The sequence below is a fragment of the Erpetoichthys calabaricus genome, chromosome 4 (genome assembly GCF_900747795.2).
Source record: "Erpetoichthys calabaricus chromosome 4, fErpCal1.3, whole genome shotgun sequence".
Classification (NCBI taxonomy): Eukaryota; Metazoa; Chordata; class Cladistia; order Polypteriformes; family Polypteridae; genus Erpetoichthys; species Erpetoichthys calabaricus.
In genome coordinates, this window is record NC_041397.2 from 55806930 (window position 1) to 55830114 (window position 23185).

The 23185-nt window shown below is 34.9% G+C and overlaps 1 protein-coding gene across 3 annotated transcripts in view; it reads left to right on the top strand.

The window, feature by feature from the left end:
- flt1 (fms related receptor tyrosine kinase 1) overlaps positions 1–23185 on the top strand; it is a 170924-nt gene that overhangs the window by 117023 nt on the left and 30716 nt on the right. For all 3 annotated transcript variants that reach the window (XM_051926511.1, XM_028799484.2, XM_051926512.1), the window contains 6 exons: positions 5958–6062; positions 6885–6998; positions 13629–13717; positions 16209–16365; positions 17241–17338; positions 19112–19234. In XM_051926511.1, the coding sequence (XP_051782471.1) occupies positions 5958–6062; positions 6885–6998; positions 13629–13717; positions 16209–16365; positions 17241–17338; positions 19112–19234 (686 nt within the window). The remainder of the gene's footprint in view (positions 1–5957; positions 6063–6884; positions 6999–13628; positions 13718–16208; positions 16366–17240; positions 17339–19111; positions 19235–23185) is intronic.

The following is a 23185-nucleotide window of genomic DNA, read 5'->3' on the forward strand; positions in this document are numbered from 1 at the left end:
CATTGAGCTTTCAATCAGTAAGTTATCAAAAATGTCAAACATTTTTCATATCAAATGATGATGTCCTCATGTATCTCATGTTACTGAACAGATAATGCGATTCTCAATAGCCAAAAGAGTACCTGGTACTCGAGAATACCACAGCTACCCTACAGTAGATGGCAAACTCAAAGTCAGACAGGTGTCTGGTGAAAACAGTAAATTGACTGTCCAAATATTCACCACTGAAGCAGCCACTGAGATCCTGCCCTCTCATGATCATTCTTATGATGGATCAGATGTGTCTCTCACATTAGACCAGTGTCCTACTAGAGGCTATGTTCGGTGTATACTGTATATGATGAAAAATGTTGGGTTGGTGTGATTTGTGATAAGAGTGAAGTGGAATCTGACATCCTGATATTTTTCATGCATCTAAACTATCCTACACAGTCTTTCCATTGGCCATCTAGAGACGATATTTGTTTGGTGCTATTACGCTGTGTCATTGCACTGCTTAGTGCACCTGCAATGGTCAGTGGGAGGCAGTACCATCTTCATCTCAAAGACAAAGATGCCCTAAACTCTGCACTTCAATTGAAACAGAAATGAAATGGGTCACATTCCTGCTGCTGCAATACCAAGATGCTCACATTTCATTGTAACTAGTGTTGTATTTAATGATAAATTAAGCAGATGTTGTTCATGTGTTGTGCTTAATGTGCCTTTGGTGATTTATTTTTTCCATTAATCCTACCCATGTTAGTGATGAAGAACTTGATGATTACCATTACTGACAAATGGTGAACATAACACATGTTTAGAATCCATCCATCCATTTTCCAACCCGCTGAATCCGAACACAGGGTCACGGGGGTCTGCTGGAGCCAATCCCAGCCAACACAGGGCACAAGGCAGGAACCAATCCAGGGCAGGGTGCCAACCCACCGCAGCACATGTTTAGAATGGAAAATAAATAAAGATTTACATAAGAAAAGTAAGACTTGTTTTTTGAGAAAGAAAGGACCATGTAAGTTACTGGAAAAATTATTTTAAAAATGTCTGGACATTCCTACAGAGCATTAAGGTGTTCTGAAAATTAGACACAAAATGATTTTTTCACATTTTAGAGATCTGCTGGTCAAACCCTGATGCAGTTTCTCATTTGTTTACAGCCTTTTGAAAAGCCCTTTGTAGGTATCTAAACATGGAAAGAGTGTATCAGTTAGAAGTATGCTTTCTGAAAGCCTAAACATGGCAAAGCCAAAGACACAAAATTGTTTTCTTTCATTTTTAAAAGTCTGCTCTTACTAAGTGGTGTAATCTGCACCAAACATTTCAATTTTGTTATGCACTATACATATAAAGGTACCTGTATACAAAATTTGAGCATGCTAAGTGGTTTAGTTCTTAAGATATGGTCTTGTGAAACTGCTGAAAAAATAAAGCTGTGCCAAATTCAACACCCCTTTCCCTCACAAAATTGACTGTACCTTGCAGGGAGTCACCTGAATAACATGGGCACAACTGGTATTTTTTCATAATTTTTTGAGAATGAAGTGTGTGGGATTTCTGGAAATTTGTTTGATTTGACATGGAATGACCCTTGTATTTTCAAAGGCTTCACCTTTCATTCTGTTCATTTTAAAAAAAGTGATGGTATTCTTCTTTCAATTAATCCTTCTTAAGGTTTCATAACTCCATTAACTGTATGTCCTATCAGAAGGTACAACTTAAAATTGGAAAAATAAAGAGTGCAATGGAGAATAAATCAGAAAGCTATAGCAGAAGTACGTGTCATCCATAGAATGATATGGAAAAACATTGTTTTTAAACTGCCTTTAGAGGTAGCCTTATGAAAATCAGAATATTATATTGAAACTGAATCTCACTTATATATCAATGATCATATTACATTTTTAATGTGTTTTATTAAACAAGAAAGAAAGAAAGAAAAAGCTGGAATCTGAATGGATTTCATATTTAACTCCATATTTTAAATTGTTCTTTGTTTTGAATCACCTTTTAAAGTCTTCCAAACCAATTTAGTGACAGGCTGATAACTCTCACACTAAGCAGAGTTGGGTTAAGCCACATTTAATTGTCACTCTGTCATCATTTGCTGAAATCTTTTAATCAACATACAGAGAAGGAAAGGCCATATTTGACATCAAAATGAATGTTGTACTATGCTAATCAGGACTGTTTATATTTACAATAAAATAGTGGTTTTATAAAATCTAAATGTTGTGAAATAGTACAGATTATACAGTTTTTGCTAATAAATAAACACACAAAGAGTTTTAAAGTTAATGATGGAAAATAACACCTTACGCCTCAGCTCTCTTTTCCATACAAAAAGCCTTAAAGAAAAATACAATTAAGTGGAAAAGACACACAACTTAATAACTGTGAGTTTTTCTGTTACCTAAGAGTACAGATTCTCATCCTAACATTTATGTACTTGGCTAAAAATAATTCCAAAGTGCACCAGCAAGATCAGATTGTCAGATGAAGTCAAAGGGGACATCATTCTATTTGAATATTAGACATGCAAACCAGATTGCATGCTCTTCAAATTCTAGTATTGAAAGATAAGTTACAAGCTTGCTGTCATTTTCCACTAATTTAACCTAATGCTGACTTTGAAAGTACAACTCTTGTACAGCAAAAACAGTAACCATGTGTTTCATAATAACCTTAGAAACCCATACTATTGTAATATCTTCATCACAACATCACTATTTTTATTGTTATAAGCTGCAGCAGAATTATATAAATCACACAACTCCTCTGTGCAAGGATGACTTGGTCCAGTGTCCTTTAATTAGGGAAGAATCTGCATTGCTCCTCGTATAGTCAAGGTTAGACCCTTAACCAAAAAATGCTCCAGTACTCCAGAATATGTTTTTGAGGGAGGCTGAGACATTCATTTCTTGGTAATTGAGGAATGGCCTCTTGTTCCACTTTTTAAAAAAACATTACTACCAGGGGTGGACTGAGGAAGGAAGGGGCTACTGGGTTTGAACTACTCATCAGACCCTACCTAGGGGTTCTGAGGGAATATTAGTATATTATATATATTAGTATTGGAATATCAAAGCTTGGGAGTCGTCAAAACTTAAAATAGGCACTATACAGGAATAGCAAGTAGTGCAAGAAATATAAGATGTGTGTGGAGAGCAGCAAAAACACAGAAACAGCATCTGAGATTATCATTGATAGAGACAGAGGAGTACAGAATATACAATGCTAAGGTTTAGAATTACTGTATATTCATTTAATAGCCATTAAAGCACAGTACACCAGTGTGAAACATTAAAAACAGAGAGACTCTGATCTATCTATATATCTATTTTGAGAGAATGAGAGAAAGAAAGAATGAGGAACAAATATTTTAAAACATTACTCAGGCACCTAGTTGTTTTTTTTTTTTACAGTATCAGTTATTTCAGCTGTTAAAGTAAAACTAAGAAAAAATGAAATACGATAGCTTCTAATTATGAGAATCGTTTTATTTTTTTTTATGCCATATGTATTACGGATTAATATTTTTGTACATATTTTATTAGTTAAAGTATGTATTTTAAGGAAATGTTATTTGTTTTAGAATGTTATGGTTACTGAACAATAAACCTACAGAATTTCATTTTATTAATAAAAAAATTGAACAGTTAACACCAAATACACTTTAATATAGGAAATAAAACTTGTGTGGTTATGCAGGAGATTAATGTGAATAGTTTTTTTTAGTGTTTTTATTGATTTTAATTACAGACAGATAACATCCCATACAGTCAAGACAAATTTAACAAATCAAAGCAAAATTCAACCCCCACCCAAGAGAAAGAGAGAGGAGCCAGCAACCAAAGCTATTCTATAAAAGGAGCAAGGAACGAAGGGTATCCTTTTCCCCAAAATGGAAGCTTATTCTAAAATGTTGCTGATTAGATCCTGACATTTTAAAAAAAAGATTTGAACAGATCCTCTAAGTGAGAATTTGATTTTTTCCAAATTTAAGTAGTATAGAACATCGTTTACCCACTGACTTAATAGTGGTGGGGTGGGATTCTTCCAGTTGAGCAAGGTACATGTTAGTAGTGTAGAAAAGACAGTTACAGTATGTTTGTCCTTCTCCACTTTAAGTTCCAAAAATGTTCAACCACCACAAAGACTTCAACAAAACAAATAAACTAAGTCCCATCAGCTTCTAACAGTCTTGTTCAAACAGTGTATGAAAGTATGGTTCTAGAACATGCAGAACTCAGTTGTTGTGTTATTTTGTGCTTTACTTTGCTTTCATTATTGAAATGTTATGTTTTATGTTTACCTTGCTGCATGTTATATTCTGTTTTCAGTAATGAGCACTGCCATTTTGCTTGTCTGTCGTTGTTGGCAACCTCAGCACTTGCTGTCATTTGATTTCCGGAAGTCTTGATGCATTGTTTTATCTGGATGGCACTGCTTAAAATTGAAGTACCTGTTAGCAATCATCTAAGTTTCTGAATAAAAGCAAAACTTTTTTTCTTGGGTTGGGTTAGTTCCTTTATCAGACTTTTATGCAGACTCTTGTGTGTTCTTATGACTTTGTCTCTGATTAGTGTTTTGTCCCTGGTTCATTTAGCTTATCTTGTGGTCCATTGCCCACAGTTGCTTTCTTTTTGACTCTTTTGTTACAGAAGTACAAACGGAATGCACAAGCCACTTTTACAATGACAGCCTGATTTTGCCCTGTCTTTGCTGAAAACAGCCTGTGCACCATCTCACCTGCCCTTACCTAGTCACTGAATAGTTTGCTAGAATGTGCACTACACGCAGTATTTTTATTTAGTAACCCATACAGGTACCACATTCTTGGCCTACAAATAACCTCTCATTCAAATCTGTTAACTCATCTTCAAAAGTTTCTAACCAAACTCCATGTCCCAGATATCCCCTAATTCCCAACCAAAATTAAAACTTAAACTCATCCAAAATATAAATGCCTGTTAGATGTTCCCAGAACACTCTTTTACATTTAACTGTTTGGCTAACGCTTTATCCAAGGTGACATTTATGATGCGTTTGGTTACGTTTCTTTTGGTTTTCCAATTGGAGTACAGGCAGGTCAAGTGACTTGCGCAGGGTAACACAGTGTCAGTGCTGAGATTTGAACCCAAAAAATCAGGGTTTGAAGTCCAAAGCCTTAACCACTACACCACAATTCCTCCACTTTTATCAGTTTGGTTGCATCTCCTAGGTCTGTCCAGCCAATACTCCAAAGATAACGATGGTCATTTGACAGTTCATTACCTCTCTTGTTGCCAGAATAGATTATATTAGATAATATAACACAATGGTAGAGTAGATTATTGATATTTGACACAAGGTACACTAAACTTTATAAGCAGCCATGTTTTTCATAAAGGTCTTTATAATGGAAACATCTGTAACAATCCACCCACTGCATTAAGATCAGAAGGGCAACCACTACAAATCAAATTTTTCCAGGTTACTCCTTCATTCCCCGCATGAAAATTTAAGTTGATCTGCTAGAGTAAACCCAGTGTCTCTAAAAAGGCTGAATACTCCAAGTAATTGTCATGTTAAGAAGCACAGCACTCAGTTCAGCCATATGGGTCACCTGGCCATCACCCCTAGGTGTAGTTGCTGGAGTGGATTCTAACATCACCATTCCAGGCAAGGTTCAGATAGCTTTAGGAAGACTCATCAGTTTAAGATTAAATATAATTTATTTATTGCATTTTTTCAATGGGGAAATATTTCAAGATAACATTTACTTTATTATTTGTATTCTATACCAATATGTCCCGTGCATGTTAGGTACTTTAATTAACAACAACAACAACAACAACAAAAAAAAAATACTAAAAGGTTGGGTTTTAAAAGCTTACACACGTATAGTGAACCAGGCTTAAATATTCATTAGTAAAAGAGCAATCAAAATGTATAATTTTTTTTTCTTGTTATTATTTTAGGAAAATCACTAGGAAGGGGTGCGTTTGGAAAAGTGGTGCAAGCTTCAGCTTTTGGAATAAATAAATCATCCAGCTGTCGGACCGTGGCTGTTAAAATGCTTAAAGGTATACATTTTTTGCTTTATTCATAAGAACATTTATATCCATCCACTCCAGTGAGCTTCAGATGGCATGTATCTCGATATTTCATTTTCCTCCTTAATCTCATAAGTTATTAAATCCTTTGATGGCGGATTCTGTACAGAATATTGGTTAGCCATTTATTACCTACTACAGACTGAGAACGTTGATGTTGCTGTAAATTAATATCCATAAACCATTGTCTAGTTGAAAAACTACTTGGTTAAAGACGTAGTTAATAGATAATTTAGTATACTGTATATAAAATGTCTGCACTACCCTATAATTTGTGTTATTAAATTCCAAGTAGATTAAGTAAACATTAATAACCATTAAAGATGACAACTAATTCCCAGTAAAGTAGGATTCAGAACTGGTTTTTTTTACGTTTCAAAGAGCAACTTTTTGTTTAAAAATGGAAACATTTTATTTATGATTACTGTTAATAAGTATAATATTGATTTGTGCTCAGTTTAACTTCTACCATAATTAGGAGAAGAATGTCTGTGATCTGCAAATGATCATAAGCAAAAGTAGGATGTGTGCATGTTGATTGTCACAAGTACCAAAAACATCCTTTATGTAAGAGCATTATAGTGTATTCACTAACACTGTGGCATATATTACCCGTTCATTCTTATATTTTCTATTAGTCTGGTCTCACAATTTCCTCATACTAATAGCCCAGACATCTGCAGCAGTAGTTTTATGGTAGGTATATCATCTTGGTTTTAAGTGTAAACCTTGAAAAATGAAAATAAAAATAACCTATTTAACAGAGATAAAAATGTTATTTACCACCAACAGAGGGAGCCACAGCCAGTGAGTACAAGGCCTTGATGACAGAGCTAAAAATCCTTATCCATATTGGACACCACCTTAATGTTGTGAACCTGCTGGGAGCCTGTACTAAATACGGGGGTAAGTAATAATTATAAACAGCTATATACACTGATTAGCCTCAGCATTAAAACCACCTGCCTAATATTGTGTAGGTCCCCCTTGTGCCACCAGAACATCTCTGACCTCTCAAGGCATGGACTCCGTAAGACCTCTGAAAGTGTCCTGTGGCATCTGGCACCAAGGCATTCCCAGCAGATCCTCTAAGTCAGGGATGTCAAACTCTGGTCCTGGAGGGCTGCAGTGGCTGCAGGTTTTCATTCTAACCATCTTCATAATTAGTGACCAGTTTTTTCTGTTAATTAACTTCTTTTGCCTTAGTTTTAATTTACTTGACTCAGGCCTCTTAGTTGTTTCTTTTTCCTTAATTAGCAACCAAACAATAATGAGACACAAAACAAGCTGCGACATGACCAGCTCACCTGTGCCCATCACACAATATCTGAAAATAAAGAAAGGTGAATGTCTCAGTAAGGCTGATCTCTCAGGTCACCAAAACATCTTGATGGTGTTTTGGAAATGTCTGCTGTGGCAGAATGAGAGCAGCAACGAGTCATAGAATTAAATAACAGGTTTAATTAACAGCAAGAATCATCTTCTCATTTAGAAACTGGTTGGAGTGAAACTGGTTGAAGTTTGAAGACCCAATTTATCTGGTCATCTGTTGGCTCGTTGCATGTCTCATTTCTGTTTGGCTGTCATTTAATGAAGAAAGGAATCAATTCAGAAGACCAAATCCTTAAAAACAGGGCTGCTAAATTGAAGGGCAAAGAAATGAATGAGTAGTGAAAACTGGTCACTGATAAGGAAAATAGTCAGAATGAAAATGTGCAGCCACTGCGGCCCCCCAGGCCTGGAGTTTGACTCCCCTGCTCTAAGTCCTGTAAATTGGGGCCTCCATGATTTGTGCTTTTTTTCCAGCACTTCCCACAGATGCTCAATCGGCATGAGATCTGGGAAATTTGGAAGCTAAGTCACCACCTTATACTCTTTATCATGTTCCTCAAACCATTCCTGAAAAATGAATGCAGTGTGAGAGAGCACATTATCCTGCTGAAAGACGCCTCTGCCATCAGAGAATGCCATTGTGATGAGGGGATGTACAGTACATCTGCAACAATCTTTTGGTAGCTGGCATGTGTCAAAATTAAATCCACATAAATACCAGGACCCAACATTTCCCAGAAGAACATTGTGCAGAACACCACACCGCCTCTGCTGACTTACCTTCTTCCCATAATGCATCCTACTGACATCTCTTCACCAAGTAAACAATTCAATCGCACACAGCTGTCCACATGATTTAAAAGAAAATCTGATTTATCAGACCAGGCCTCCTCCTTCTATTGCTCCATAGTCCAGTTCTTACACTCAAATGCCTATTGTAGGCAATATCAGAGATGGACAGGGGTCAGCATGGGCACTGTGACAAGGGCCACACAGCCCCTTATGATGCATTGTGTGTTCTGACACCTTTTTCTTATAGCCAGCATTAAGCTTTTCAGCAATTTGTGCTACAGTAGCTCTTCTGTGGGTTCAGACCAAATGGTCTAAGCCAGTGTTTCTCAAACTCGGTCCTGGGGACCCCCTGTGGCTGCAGGTTTTTGTTCCAACCAGATTCCTAATCAGTGACAACACCTGATAACACTGAGCTCATTTAATTAGCTGTTTTTTTTTTTCTTTCATTCGACATTCAGAAAAGCATAGCAGCGTGATTTTTACATTTATAAGACATTTATAAAATTTCTGCTTTTGCTATAGATTTAAATGCTTAACTTTCTTTTGTTGATTTCATTATACTTTGCCCTTTCTTTGTGCAGTTTTTCCCCCTTCGTTATATCTTAATAATGCCAACTTAAAACGAGTAGATCAGACACCCAGGCAAACAACCCTAAATAATCAAAGGCTGCAAGTACTTTAGCGTCAGACCCACTAATTAGTAAATAATGGATTAATTAAACAATTAGAAGACCTAGAAAAGTAGAATGAAAATCAAGATGAAAATACTGTTAAAAAGAAAAAAAATACATTATTCCTATATAACTGCTTGGTACATTTTAATATTTTTTTTTTAGCAAACTTAGTTTTCTAATTAATATATTGTTTCCTAAACACAGAACTTGGGAAATATCAGTTCACTTAATTAGCCCAGGAGTTCAATTAAAAACAGAAGCTGGTTGGAACAAAAACCTGCAGTGACAGGGGGTCCCCAGGATCGACGTTGAGAACCCCTGCCCTTTGCTTTCAGTGTGCATCAATGATCCTTGGGTGCCCATGACCCTGTCTCCAGTTCAACAGTACTCCTTCCTTGGAACAATTTTGGTAGGTAATAAGCACTGCATACTGGGAATATCACACAAGAACTGCCATTTTGCAGATGCTCTGACCCAGTTGTATATCCATCTGAATTTGGTGCTTTTCAAAGTCACTCAGATCCTTATGCTTACCCATTTTTTCTGCTTCCATCACATCACCTTCAAGAACTGGCTGTTTAGTTGCAGCCTGACATATCCCACCACTTGACAGGTGCCATTGTTAGAAGATAATCAACGTTATTCAGCAGTGGTTTTAATGTTGTGGCTGATTGGTGTGTACTGTAGTCCAGAAGATACTGTTTACATAAAAGTAATGGATGTCTTATTTTTTTTCATTGTAGCGTTTAGATTCTTTTGACAATACACAAAAGTACAACAAAGGTTATTAATAGCATTAGTAGAGATGTTTCTAGATAATTGGTAGTCTAGAATTAGAAGAAAGTGTTAAATTGAGAAATATACCAATATAGGCAGACATTCACTTTTTGTTTTGGATATGTTGCCTTTTCATTACTTTACTGTGGTTGGTCCACTTTTAATTAAAAAATAACTATAAATAATGAAGAGGTTGAATGATTTATTTAACTTTGTTGTGTCTGAAAAATATTCGGGTTTTCCCATAAAAGTAGCTGTACTTGTTCAGTAAATATTGCCAGGTGATAAAACCAGCTCTTTCTGACATAAAGTTAAGTATAAAGTAAAAGAACCACAAGATCTTTACAGTGTTTTAGGGGATATTCAAAAGAATAGCCATTAAACAAGCAGTGGTCTAAAGTCATAAAGATCAAGAGAGCCAATGACAAAACAAAAACATTAAAATAAAGTCTCAAGGTAAAGCAGAAGGTCTTAGCCATCACTAATGAGCAACTTCCTAACTGTTAGTAATAGTTTTGTTTGTTTTTTTAAGTAAATCCAAAATGAGAATGCAAAACACCACTCAAAAACACTGTTAATAATAAATAAAATAACAACAATGGTAAAAAATACTGTATACAAAGAAAATAGACATACAAAAGAGAGCTAAAAACATAGAGGAGTATGCACATAATGTACCAGTGCCATAAGAGAAGGGTCCTGTCCTGTTAATTTTTTCTATTCATTATTTCACAGACACCTTTATTTAAATTCATAAATGTGAATGCTTGTTAAGACAATGCAAAATTAGTTATTAGTTTTTTAGTTCTATACTTGTCTGTATGAGTAAATGCAGTGTAAATGTAATTTAGAAAGCATAATAGTGAATACAAATGAACTCTCAGATGGACAGAAATGTTTTCCAGCACCAATTCTTACTTCCTAACTTTTTGCCTTAGTTTACCGCAGCAAAAGCAAAACCTCTACAGTAGAAGTCTGCAATAGATCTATTAGAAGTGCTGAAGCAATTCATAACTATTTATTAAAGAAAGCATTCTAAAATGTCCACACAGCTGTAGGGACCAAACACAAGAAGGCGACAAACAGTACTACACAGCATCGTTCCTGAAGTAGAAAAGCAACAGCACAGTCCCTCCACTAACTGCTCTCTTCCTCACCTTAGTCATGGGGAATGACTTTTTACCTACGGCATATTTCCTTTAATGGTGACAAGTAAGGAATGCAGGTGCTTTTTGACACCTAGTGCCTAGCTTTCTAACCACCTTTGTCATCTACATAATGGTGAAAAACACTGGTTGATAAAATAAAGAAATTAGCTGAAGTTATGACATATTTAGTATTGTATAATAATGTGCAAAAATACACATTATGTTTTGCATCACTTAAACCTAAAATAGCACAAGTCCCTAATTCGTGTGCAAGTATTATTGGTCTGCATTTAGCAATGCTTGTTTTAATGATCATAATTTTAGGGAAGGTTGTTTCTTCTTAATGAATAAAAAGATTCTGCTGGAGTTATCATTTTTTACATTTGTAAAGAATTTTTGGGTTAATTGCATGGAATAAAAGTATACTGTACTTTATAATGTTACAGCTAAAGGTAAATGTTTTCACCTTAGTGTCATTATTGTATCTCCATTGTTCTTACTATTGTATTCAGAAGTGAGGCTACATTTATTTATTTCCCAAAAAATCTGCCAGTTAAGATATTTAATGATTCTAAGCCCAAACAAGTGTCAGTCTGGGTCTGTGCTTGAGCGGGCCCTACAGTAGAACCTGTGCTATGTCCAGGACTACTTCCTGACTTGAGCACAATGCTCCCAGGATAGGCTCCAGCTCCCTACCATCCTGAATAGGATTAAATAGGGTTGGGAATGTTATTATTTACAGGTTTGTACTTTACATTTTCACAGTAAAATTCTCATTGTTCTGGGCCATTAGAATAAAGGTGGTGAAGGAGTATCAGATACTCTGGGCTGTCCTTCCATAGCAGAAACTGTATAATACCCACTATGTACAGTTTACCATATAATCAGTTCAGTATGTAGGTTGTGGGTTCAAATCCTCTTACTGACACTGTGTGACCATGAGCAAGTCACTTGACCTGCCTGTGCTCCAGTTGGAAAACCAAAAGATATGTAACCTGTTGCATCATAAATGTTGTAAGGTGCCTTGGATGAAGGCGTCAGCCAAATAAGTAAATGTAAATGTCATACATACACATTACAGTAAATGAATCTTGGAATGTGAAACAAAAAAAGTCTGGTCCAATTCCCCTGTAAGGTAATAGATGCTTGTAATGAGCAATTACTTTCATTTCTTTAAAAATACAGTACATATACTGTAAAGTTATAGGAGATCAAACAGCCTATTTTCCATGCATATACTTGTTTGCATCACTAAAAAACAACCAGCTTCACAAGTTAGCGTGGAGGACAGGCAAGTATCTATTTAGTAGAACTCTTCAACAAAGAAATGTGAGGTTGCCCACAGATGCAGTCTGTGTTTGATTAGTAAGTAGTACTGAGGTTATTACTGTCAACATATCAGACTTGTCATTTTTACTTGGTAATACTTTTATTGTTCTACAAAAAATATTTATACTTTTTCATATTTTATTTATTGCTCATAAGTTGTTATAACGAAAATGCTTCACTTTCAAAAACAAATAATTTCAAATTATAGCAATTAGTTTGTTTACAGTAAATTAACCTAATGTAGTAACCTGAACAACGTATTAAAAACAAGTAATTTGAAAATTAATACAATAAAAATACTCCAGTGTACAATGTCCGTTTTAGGACATTCTCCTCCGATAGACTGTCCATCTCAAGATAGAAAGTTTATATTGTAACTCAGTATGATTTAAAGGCTTTAGCTCCCATCTTTCTAAGATTATATGATTTTCAGTAATTATTATTAATTCTAGAATGGCATGGCGGTACAGCATTTAGAACTGCAGCTCCCAACTCATATCCAGAATCCCAACTGAATTGTTATCTGTGTGGAGTCTCTATGTTCTTCCTGTAGGAGAGGATTTTCCTCTGTTTGTTTGTTTCATTCCAGCTATAACTGAATCAAACAGAAAAGATAAATGATGAAACATTACTTATGTCATTTGTTTGCAAACAGTTCTTTAACGCAGTTTTAATTGTATGTGTAAAAATAAGCAGTTGCCAAATTAAGTCTTTTCAGTTTATTTGATAGTAGACAGTAGAAGTAGAAACAAACCCATGAATGTTGTCCCAGATGTTGAATTGGGGTGGAGTATTAGTCAGTTGTTTTGAGATGCTGGAATAATCAAGAAGGACACCATGATGGTGCATTGGTTAGTGCTGCCACCTCACAGATGTCACAGATTCAATGTCCTGGGTTTGAATCGCCTACCCAGTGGTCGTATGTGTGGAGTTTACAGGTTCTTCCTCTGGCTACTCCTGTTTTACTCTCACATGCTCAGAGATGAGTTTGTTAGGTTTGTGATACAAACATGTCTGAGTGGAAGTGTGTGGGTGTGCATGTTTTGGGCTTTACGATGGACTTGCCCCAGGCCAGAGTTTTTTTCTCCCTTTTGCATCAAGTTCTGCCAGAATCGACTTCTTCTGCCTCAGCTCCCTGAATTGAATTTAATAGGTTTAAAAATGTTGTAATTATTAAGGAACACAAAAAACTAAGTCTATATACAAAAAATTCTGTTTGTAATATAAAATTTGCCGAGTATACTTTGTTGTCAATGAAGTAAAACCACTGACTTCTGTTGTGCTTTTGATTTTTCCTTTATTTGAATTCACATAAAAGCTGTCAAATTTAAATTTATTTTTTTACTTAACAAGTGACAGGTTGACAGTATGATTATAAATATTTGCACTTCATACTTCGTATTTTGTCATTTAATGAACGGCTTTTTTATTTGTCTTATTTTGTAAGATATTTGCATATAAAGATACAATTTCTTTTCCCATAGGCCCTTTGATGGTGATTGTAGAATACTGTAAATATGGGAATCTTTCCAACTATCTGAAAGGCAAGAGAGATGTTTTTCTTCAGCACAAGGTATGACAGTTAGTAGGCCTTAGGATGAACCTAATGAAAAAGTTCTTTAAACCAGCAATATGTGATCTGTATCTATACTACTGTACTTTCTCCAGTTATTAAGTGTGTAAGACGTGAATTAAAAACTATCAATTAGCCTAACTCTTGCATCTTTGGAGACAAGGGAGCAAAACTGGTGCAACCTTGGGGAAATCTACAGGAATAATGTACGGATTTAACAGAATGAACCACCAGAAACAAGATACAAAGCCAGGGTTTAAAATTTATTATTGTAATGACCTCTTTGTGGTAGATGGAGGAATTCTCTTAACAAGAATTGCTGGTAAGTGGCCCTAAAAAGGACCATGTAGCTTCTTTGATGCCAATTACAAAATGCTGCTCAGGTCTTTAATTCCTTTGCTCACTCATACCTATCATACGGCTTTGCCTCACTCCACTCACCTGGTGTCTGAGGCAACCCGTATGCCACGCTAATTCCCCTGCTCTCTGTTAGCTGACTCAAGCTTGGACTCTAATAGCAGAGAGAAGAATCTGAAATGCTCTCTAAGTGCCATGTTTGCACTTGTTTGCATAGCTGGCTTCTCAATGTATTCCCATTACATCGAGCAGTTTGCTGCCACTTTAGGAGCATATCCCTCTTAGGCCCAGACCAGAAGAGGACTCTAAAATAAAGACACATTGGTTAGCTCTGCTTTGCAAACATCTTGTAGATATGCAAATGTGAGTGTCAAGCAACAGTCACTTGTTTGATGTGAAAGAATGTAGCGTATGCCCTAACAAGGAGTGACATTCTAGTTGGGCTTTCTTTGTGCTATAATATACTCTGCTCAGGAATTTTAAATGGATTAAGAGGTTCTGAGAATGTTATATATAATACAAGAGAGTATCCCTAATTCCAAAATTCAAAATCTTTTGAGCACATATGAAGCTCAGACTAATGTTCCCTCAAATTTTGTTTGCTGATTAGCAGATGTGAATAACACGTGAGCTGGTGCTTAGCATTTAGGAACGATTTCTTCAGTCACCCTTTTGAATTTCAAGTGGCGCACCAACACATGGGCAACGAGTTTTGAGGGCTGGAAGAGCAGAGGATGAATTACCAAAGGGTGAAAGGCGTGATTTCAGTTGTGCAGCTCTTTCATATTGCTATGCGGAAGGAGGCAGCACAAATCAAAAGTGGAAACATAGATTCAGATGCTGTGTTGGAGCCAGTTTGTTATCAAACACCGTCACCACCAGGCCTACCTGCACTATTCTGTGTACAATAATGTTTTAATCAAAGTACAACATCATAAGTGGAGATGGGAAGACTGCCGTGGTTTCTTGCTGCTGTTGTTTAACAGCTAATACAGGAATTCTGGTAATGCTACTGCGCACAAACTTTGTTTAATGTATAAAATTATTAAAAATATTGTATAAAATTATCTTCAGGCTATGTGTATAAGGTGTATATGAAACAAATAAAAATACTTCTGATCCCAGGAATTTCAGACTGAAGATGTTCAATCTGTATAATATATATGTAAACATTTATAATAATTTTCATTCATAAGTCACTAAGACACATCTTTAAAAAATTTGTTGATCTTTTTGTAGCATGTAATCTAAAGTAGGAACCATTCTTCTGGTGCAAAGCTTGTAAAGATTTATTAATGAAAGTTATTTTAAAGTGTTACTTGGCAATGTCACACTGAAAAAATCTAAGTTTGGCTTCAATATTGGGATTCAAGTAATGAAATTTACCAATAGTCCACCATATCCACAAATTCTGTTTAGGCAAAACAGTTTTATGCAGGAGCTCCATTTAATTTACAATAAGTGACCGTAAATAAAACAAAAGAAATGCAGACTGCAAAAAAATAGAAAGAAAAAAAAAACTAAGAAGTGCATGGTTTAATTTTTAAATAGAAATTATTTAAACTTTACCAACTAGTATACATACCTGACAAACAAACCTTTCCTGGCTTAATTTACTTCATATGTGTGAGTCATATCTACTATTTTATACTGCACCACTGCCTCCATTATGTAAAATAATAGCTGCTCCCACAGGAGAGTTGCTCTTCTGCTGATTTCTTTAACATTATTTTATGCTGATTATCATTTCTATAAATCTTGAATTTATAAGGTACCTTTCATGAAGATCATATGACAAACACTTTATAAAGCACACACAGTTTTGTGTTGTTTGCTTTCAAGTAGATAGGAATTGCTGTTCTGCACTACCCATCCTTTTGGTTTTAAAGGCATTCTTGATCCTTCAGTTAATTCATTTTATTAAGTAAATTAAAACAATGAACCAAGTTAAAGTCATATACAATATTATGCAAATGCACCTAAAGTGGCTGTTGCATCGAAATGACTGCACATGCAGTAAAATACACAGCGTAGTACTCATGTTTGTGTACTTTCCGGTATGCTCCAATTTCTGTCTAGCTTTCTAGATTTTCTTACTTGCCAGTACTATTTTAGCTTATCTGCTTGTTTAAAGGAAACCCATGTACAGGATGAACAGTCTGACAAAAGCCCTGTGGTACTCCCGGAGGTGAAAAAGGAGAAGTTGTGTAGTGTAGCCAGCAGTGCAAGCACCGCAAGCTCTGGGTTTGAGGAAGATAAAAGTCTGAGTGATGTCGAAGAGGAAGAGGAGGGTAGGTATCCGTTCCTTCCTGTTACACTAGTGTTAGTCATATTTTTAATTTTTGCTGTGTATCTCAGCACTTTGTCCTGATTATCAATCAAATAAACATCCGTGGGAGATTGTATTGCTGAGGCCCGCCTTGATTTAATGAGATGGGAAGAAAGAGGCAATGTGGATCAGGCACTTATAGCACCTTCTGTAACTGAGTACGTGACAGGGATTTAGTCAGAGTTCGGCAGCTCTTGAGAAACTTTCCATTCGTGGAAAGCTGCATACTGTTGCTTAGTCACAGTTTACTTTTCAACAATATAATATCTTTTACAATCACCTTTACATGTTTTATTCTTTAAGTAACAATGTAATTTTATTAATACATTTTAGTCTCTAACTCTAAATCTACTTCTGCCTTTACTATCCTGTTTAGTAAATTAGAATAATTATTTAAAGTATTTTGATATTTGTCAATTGTAAAACCAAATAAAATAAATTCATTTGTTAATCTGAGTTAGCAGAAATGAATAGTTTAATGAAAAAATTTTCCAGTTTTCTCAAGATTTTTTTTCTGCTTCTGACATACTGTAAATATCTCCCATAGCAGAGCAAATGTATTTGTTAGTAGGATATTTCTGCCAAAAAAATAAAATGTAAGAGTCATAAAAGGTCATAAAATTTTTGCTATACATCTAACCAAAACAGTACTTAGACTCTTCCAAGAAATAATTAGACATTATTTCTTTCCCATTTTTTAAATGGAAATAATTAATTTTGCTCTAAGAAAATATAAATTTATAAAATTATGGATGCCAATAAATGCCAGTTAATTAAATATTTGTCTGTAATCAGTGAGCATTTTCAACAATACATTGTGTTATGTTTCTTCACTAGATTCCAATTCTCTGTACAATAAACCTATTGTAATGGAAGACCTAATTTCCTACAGCTTTCAGGTTGCTCGAGGAATGGAATTTCTTGCATCCAGAAAGGTAAATGAAAGAAAGTTTGATTTGTGATAAAAAAAAAGCATATTTGATTGTGTGTTATGTTCAGACTGGTGAGCGTTATATGCATATTCATAGCAGTCTTTACCATATGTAGTTTGTCTCTATTTTTAAACCTCAGCAGGGAAGACAGCTTTGTTACATAGAAAGAGGACATCAGTAGGTTATTGAAAATCTGCTGTCTGGTTTTGGGTTGAGCCACTGCCTTGCTACTTTTCTCAGAAAACCTAACCCTATTGACCTCAGCATGCCCTTGACTCTTCTCAGTATTTAAAAAAAGAAATGGGTCTATCTTCACTGAACTTCTCTGATTCTAAGACAATTTTGTTTCATTTGGTCTGTTTTGATTTAGCAAGTCCAAAATATAGGAACAAGGCATGAAGTGCTACAGTAGAACTAAATAAGGCAATCTGAAAGCATGACCTCTAAACTTAAACATGAACTGGCCAAAGAACATTCCAAATGCAATTTACTACAGGTCATCCATTTAATATTAATCTTTTAAGCTAATATCTGGACAGAACCTGTTATATTTTCATTTATTTATATTTATAACTGTACAGGTTGTTGTGTGTCATTATTACTACTTAATATACTTCTACAGTAAAGTACATTGTTATATCAAGTTGAACAATTACAGTATCTTGAATTAAAATGTTTTTCCACTCCAAACTCAGTTTTACAATTAGATGTCTGCTCTTCTCATTTTTATTTTTTCATGTCATCTAATTTCCTACTGACTAGTGTATGATCAAATATGAATTTACTTCAGACATATGTTGTGTATTTGTTTTTTATAGGGCAGGTGAGCTGTTATTATCATATGATACTATAAAATCTCCTCGATTTATCTTGCATAAGATGGAGAAAAATAATGGAAAATAAAAAGTAATTTCAATATAAACTTATAAAAAGTGAACTGGTAATAAAATGTATTGGAAAGTGGTTTGCATTATATATGAAACAATAATTCAATAAGCAAATTACAGTATATCCTTGCTGTTCATATACGTATATTATAACATACTCATTTTATAGTAATTTGCTATTGTTAGTGTAAGTAACAGTATATTTAGTTTTTGTTTTTCTTAGCCATGCTTAATGAGAAGTAAGAAAGGGTGCTATATTACTATTTGGTAACAAATACAGCATCATTCTGTCTGTTGAGCATCCTGCAGTCAGAGCTGGCGCCAGTCACTCCCTTAGTGGAGAGCTAAGGAAACTATGACTGAAAAGGTTATGCAATCTTTTTTGTATCCTCATAGTGTAAAGCAATCATGGAACTTTTTTGGTTTGTTAGAGGTGTATCACATTTTGTGTCATTATAGACTGCCCAATACATTTAAAGTATTCATGTTGGAGATGAGTGGTGCAAGTCACACTCACGAGAATATATATATATTATATTATATATATACATATTATAAAGTGTTTATATATATATATATATATATATATATATATATATATATATATATATATATATATATATATATATATATATAACCCACACATACCTATAGATATGAATGGATGTTTAGACTGTACAACCCCACACTTTATTGTCTGTTTCTGTGGGATTTGAGGAACTTGCTCAGACTTCCTATGGTCTTCAGTCTGCTTCCCTCAGAGAAATTTACCTACAATGAGTTTTTTTTTTTGTAAAGAAAACAAGTAACATTAAAGAGACTCGCTGTGTAAATAGTGATATCAGGAATTGCAAAGGATGCATTTTATTGTGGTGCTTTTTTATTATAGTGTATCCACCGAGACTTGGCAGCAAGGAACATCCTTTTATCTGAGAACAATGTGGTCAAGATCTGTGACTTTGGCCTTGCAAGGGACATTTATAAGGATCCTGATTATGTAAGAAAGGGAGATGTAAGTATGTATTTCTTATTTTATATTTTTAAAACAAAAAAATACAGTATGACTAGAAATCATTACTTAATTTACACCAAAACATAAGTATGTCACTTTTTATTTCAAGTACACAACTGAATTCTTATAATTTGTATGGAGAAAAATTGGAATGTACAGTGGAAAAAACTAAAGTGTGTGTTTTAACCACAGAAACTGAATGAAACTTGACACTAATTCATCTTTGTAGATAAAACAATCAGTAAATGTTTCAACACAAGTATGAAAGAAGAGGTACATTATCTATGATTAGTAATGCTTTATTTTAAAGCTGTATACTATATATAAATCAGGGGTGCCCACATTGTTTTGGCTTGCAAGCTACTTTTAAAATGCCCATTTCAAAATGTTCTACATATATTAAAAATGCTAATTATATGCTAATTTTATATTATAAAATATATGTTGGCGTACCTTGCATAACTGCATTAATCATTTTGAATTTTAGTAAATTTTTTGAAAGACTGAAAAATGCCTTCTCTCTGAGTGTGTTCTTTCATTATTGTTAAGAGCTTCTCTTTTGCAGTCAAATACTTATGTCTGTAGACTCCTCTAATTGCAGTGAGAAACACTCGCAGTCCACAATGTCCTTCCAAAGCTGCTGTGTCAAATCATCGGCCATTACTTCACAATGCCATATAACTGTATTTCTTGATAGCTGAAGAGAATTAATTGAAGATAATATTTCTGGTTTGTTTTTAAAATTCCGAAACAACAAGTCAGCTGCCTCAAAGGAGACCTCTTTTATCATCTTTCCATCTTGGAAGGGCTTCTTATGCTTAATGATGGAGTAACTCACCCAGAACGATGCTTCAGTGTCTACCTTTGTTTTTGAATTCAGCTGAGTGAAAAATGACTGCTGTCCAATTAACTGCAATTTTAGTTCCCTCTTCTTTCTCTTTCTCAGCATGCTTTTTGGAGGGAAGACAGTGTTGTAGTTTTTATGAACAGTTCAAAAGTGCCTCTCCACATTTCCCTACTTTAGAATAGCAATGATAGATTGACAGATCAGACAAATGCACTTTGAATGTGACATTGTGAAAAAAAAGTCCTCTTTCCATTCCGCATGGAAGTGGAACATTTTTGATTTTTTACTTGGTCCAGCATCCCCTCCCCCTATTTTTTAAAATCCCTTCTTTAGTAGATATAATTTGGAAGGCTAACTAGGTCACTTAGATCACTGTAGTTGTGCAGTAGCTTGTGCGTTTGATCATGCATGCGTGGTGACCCATGTGTTAGAAGAGAAGAGATCTCAGACTGGCTGACCTCTATGTCAATCAAGTGGCAAATGCCACAGGGAGGATAGATGATAGACTAATATCTAAAAAAAAATTTTTTGAATGCAACCTGATCTACCGGTCAATTGCAATTGACATATTGGGCACCCCTGATATAAATCATATAAAATAGTGGGAAATGATATGCATTCTGTAAATTGAAGTATAGCTGTCAAGAGACAGCCAGGGGCAAAGACACCACTAGTATGGCACAACACCATGAAAAACCTACTTGGTTCACAGCAAGCAACACATTGCCTCTGGCTGGGGAAGTTCAGGACAGACTGTCCTTTCATTGGTAAGGTCATAGACAAAGAAAAAAGGAGTTTAAAAAGGAAGTGCTCTGTAGTCCTTTGGAAGTGGACAGGAGTAAAGCCCTCATATAGGCAGGCTCTGACTGCCTGCAACTTTGGTTTATGGCCTGTTCATTTTGCCCTTTGTGAGCTTCAATAAACATGCAACTTTTGGCTTCTTCCTATTATAATGCATAAAAGGAAAATAGTTAAATGTAGCAAATATTTTTTAGCATAAAATCTACTAATATACTATATAGTACAGATTGCCTTAAAAAGAGGTTTAGAATAATTTTGATTTTTAAGATTTGTAGTTTTGTAAGAAAAGAAAAGAAAAATCTTGATAATACCTATTAGGTAAGATCTTGGCCCAATTCAATTGTGTGTTGAGGTTTTGTATTTATAGAAAATAATTCTGAAATTAGCATGTTTTCTTGCACCAACATCAGTAGAAGGAGCCATTGAGCTTTGAATCAAAGCCATCTGAGAAGCAGACTCTCTGAATACAATTCTCTGTTGGTTATTTAATGATTTTTTGTAACGTTCTGGGCAATTAAAGCGTTTTGCATTTTATTCTGAATTCTGATTCTTTTTTTGTGGTTTGAGGTCATGTCTTAAAACTTATTTTTCATTTTTTTTTTTATCAGACCCACCCAACATTGCCTGTATTTTGAACTTTAAAGAGCAAAGTGACCAGAACATTTTTAAAGCATAATTAGAATTTCTATATTTCAAGAGAGCCTGAACTCTCCACTCCAGACTAGTACAGGCCCATGTCAGTCACATAAAAATCCATAAATATGTGGACCTGCTTTGTGCTCCAACAAAAATGGCATATTATGCTACATGCCTTGTCTATTACATTTTCATAATGAAGTTCCCAACATTATAAACCAGCTTCTTCTTTTTGTAGGAAAGGCATTCTTTGTTTTAAAGAGAGTGGCTGCTAAGTTTTAAGGATGCATGACTAGAATAGACTGAGGACAGCATTTTTTGGCCAGTGCTTTCCCTTTTCAGGGAATTAATTTATTTCTGCTCCTCACACGCAGGCATACTTTATAGTGTGGGGTCCCCAGTCCAGGAAAGTTTTAAATTACTGCAGTTAACAGAATATTGTTTTTATTTTTCTTAATTTTAGTTCACTCACTTGCAAAGATTTCCAAATGTTAATTATTTCGTATTAAACAGCCATATATAGAGTCTTTGATTCTTAATTGTCTTGTTTTGTAATAGTTATCAATGTGATCCAAATAAAAGAGGAACAATTTAATTAGCATCAGTGTGTTCATCCAGAATAATATTTTTTAATGAAATAATTGAAAGGCCCGTGACCATGTAGTTAGGATATAGCGGGTTGGATAATGGATGGATGGATAATTGAAAGGAAAAAAGTAATGAACTGAGAGGTAATAATTGGTTTTAATAATGTAGTCAAGAAGAAACACCTCATATGACAGAATAAGGGCACTAACAAGTAATAATTAAGAAATTTGAAAAATGAAAAACTACAGTCACGGTGGCTCTCGGCCCTGCTCTGAATTCTGTAAAATCGTATTGTAAAATTCCTCATATCTTTGAGTCTTTCAGTCCCAGATGTTATGATATGGGTGCTCAGGTACATTTTCAAGATGTTTGAAGCACTGTGCCATTCATGACATTGTCTTGTTCAGATGGAGCAGTAGATGTGTTTATGTTTCTCTTCAGAATTTTTGTACTCAGTATCACTTCTTCAGCTTGAATGCAACACTTTTCACTCTACTGTATATAAGACAAAATTTATTAAATGTCAGAAAATTTGTCAAGACATTCTCACACTAAATGTGTTTTAACATCCCAGTCATTACATAAAACATAAAACATTACGATTTCCTTTTAGTTTTGAAAATTCACAAATGTTCAGAGGAACACCCAATGGGACATTACTGCCTAATAGATAATCTATTGTGGTACCTGACACTAAATTTCTGGTCCATTGCCTTATCCCACCTATTACAACATTGAGCGAAAAGGATGTCCCCTTTTATTTAATATTGCTATATACAATTTTGAATTAAGATAACATAAACATTCCTGAAAATTCTCTTCTTTGCTTTCGCTACAGTGAAAGCGTGATCAGAATGTGATCACCATCTGAAAAGGTTTGGGTCATTTTAATCAACAGAGTAAGTAAGAAGCATCCTTTTTTGCCCCTGTGTGGTACACCATTCATTATATTTTCTGACAAGGTCTGGGAGCAAGGAGTTCAAAACCCTTTCTTATTTTCATAAAGCATAAATAGTAGTACTGTGTAGAACTAGTAATGCTAGCCATTTGCTTTATTTGCTTATTCTCTTAACAACAAT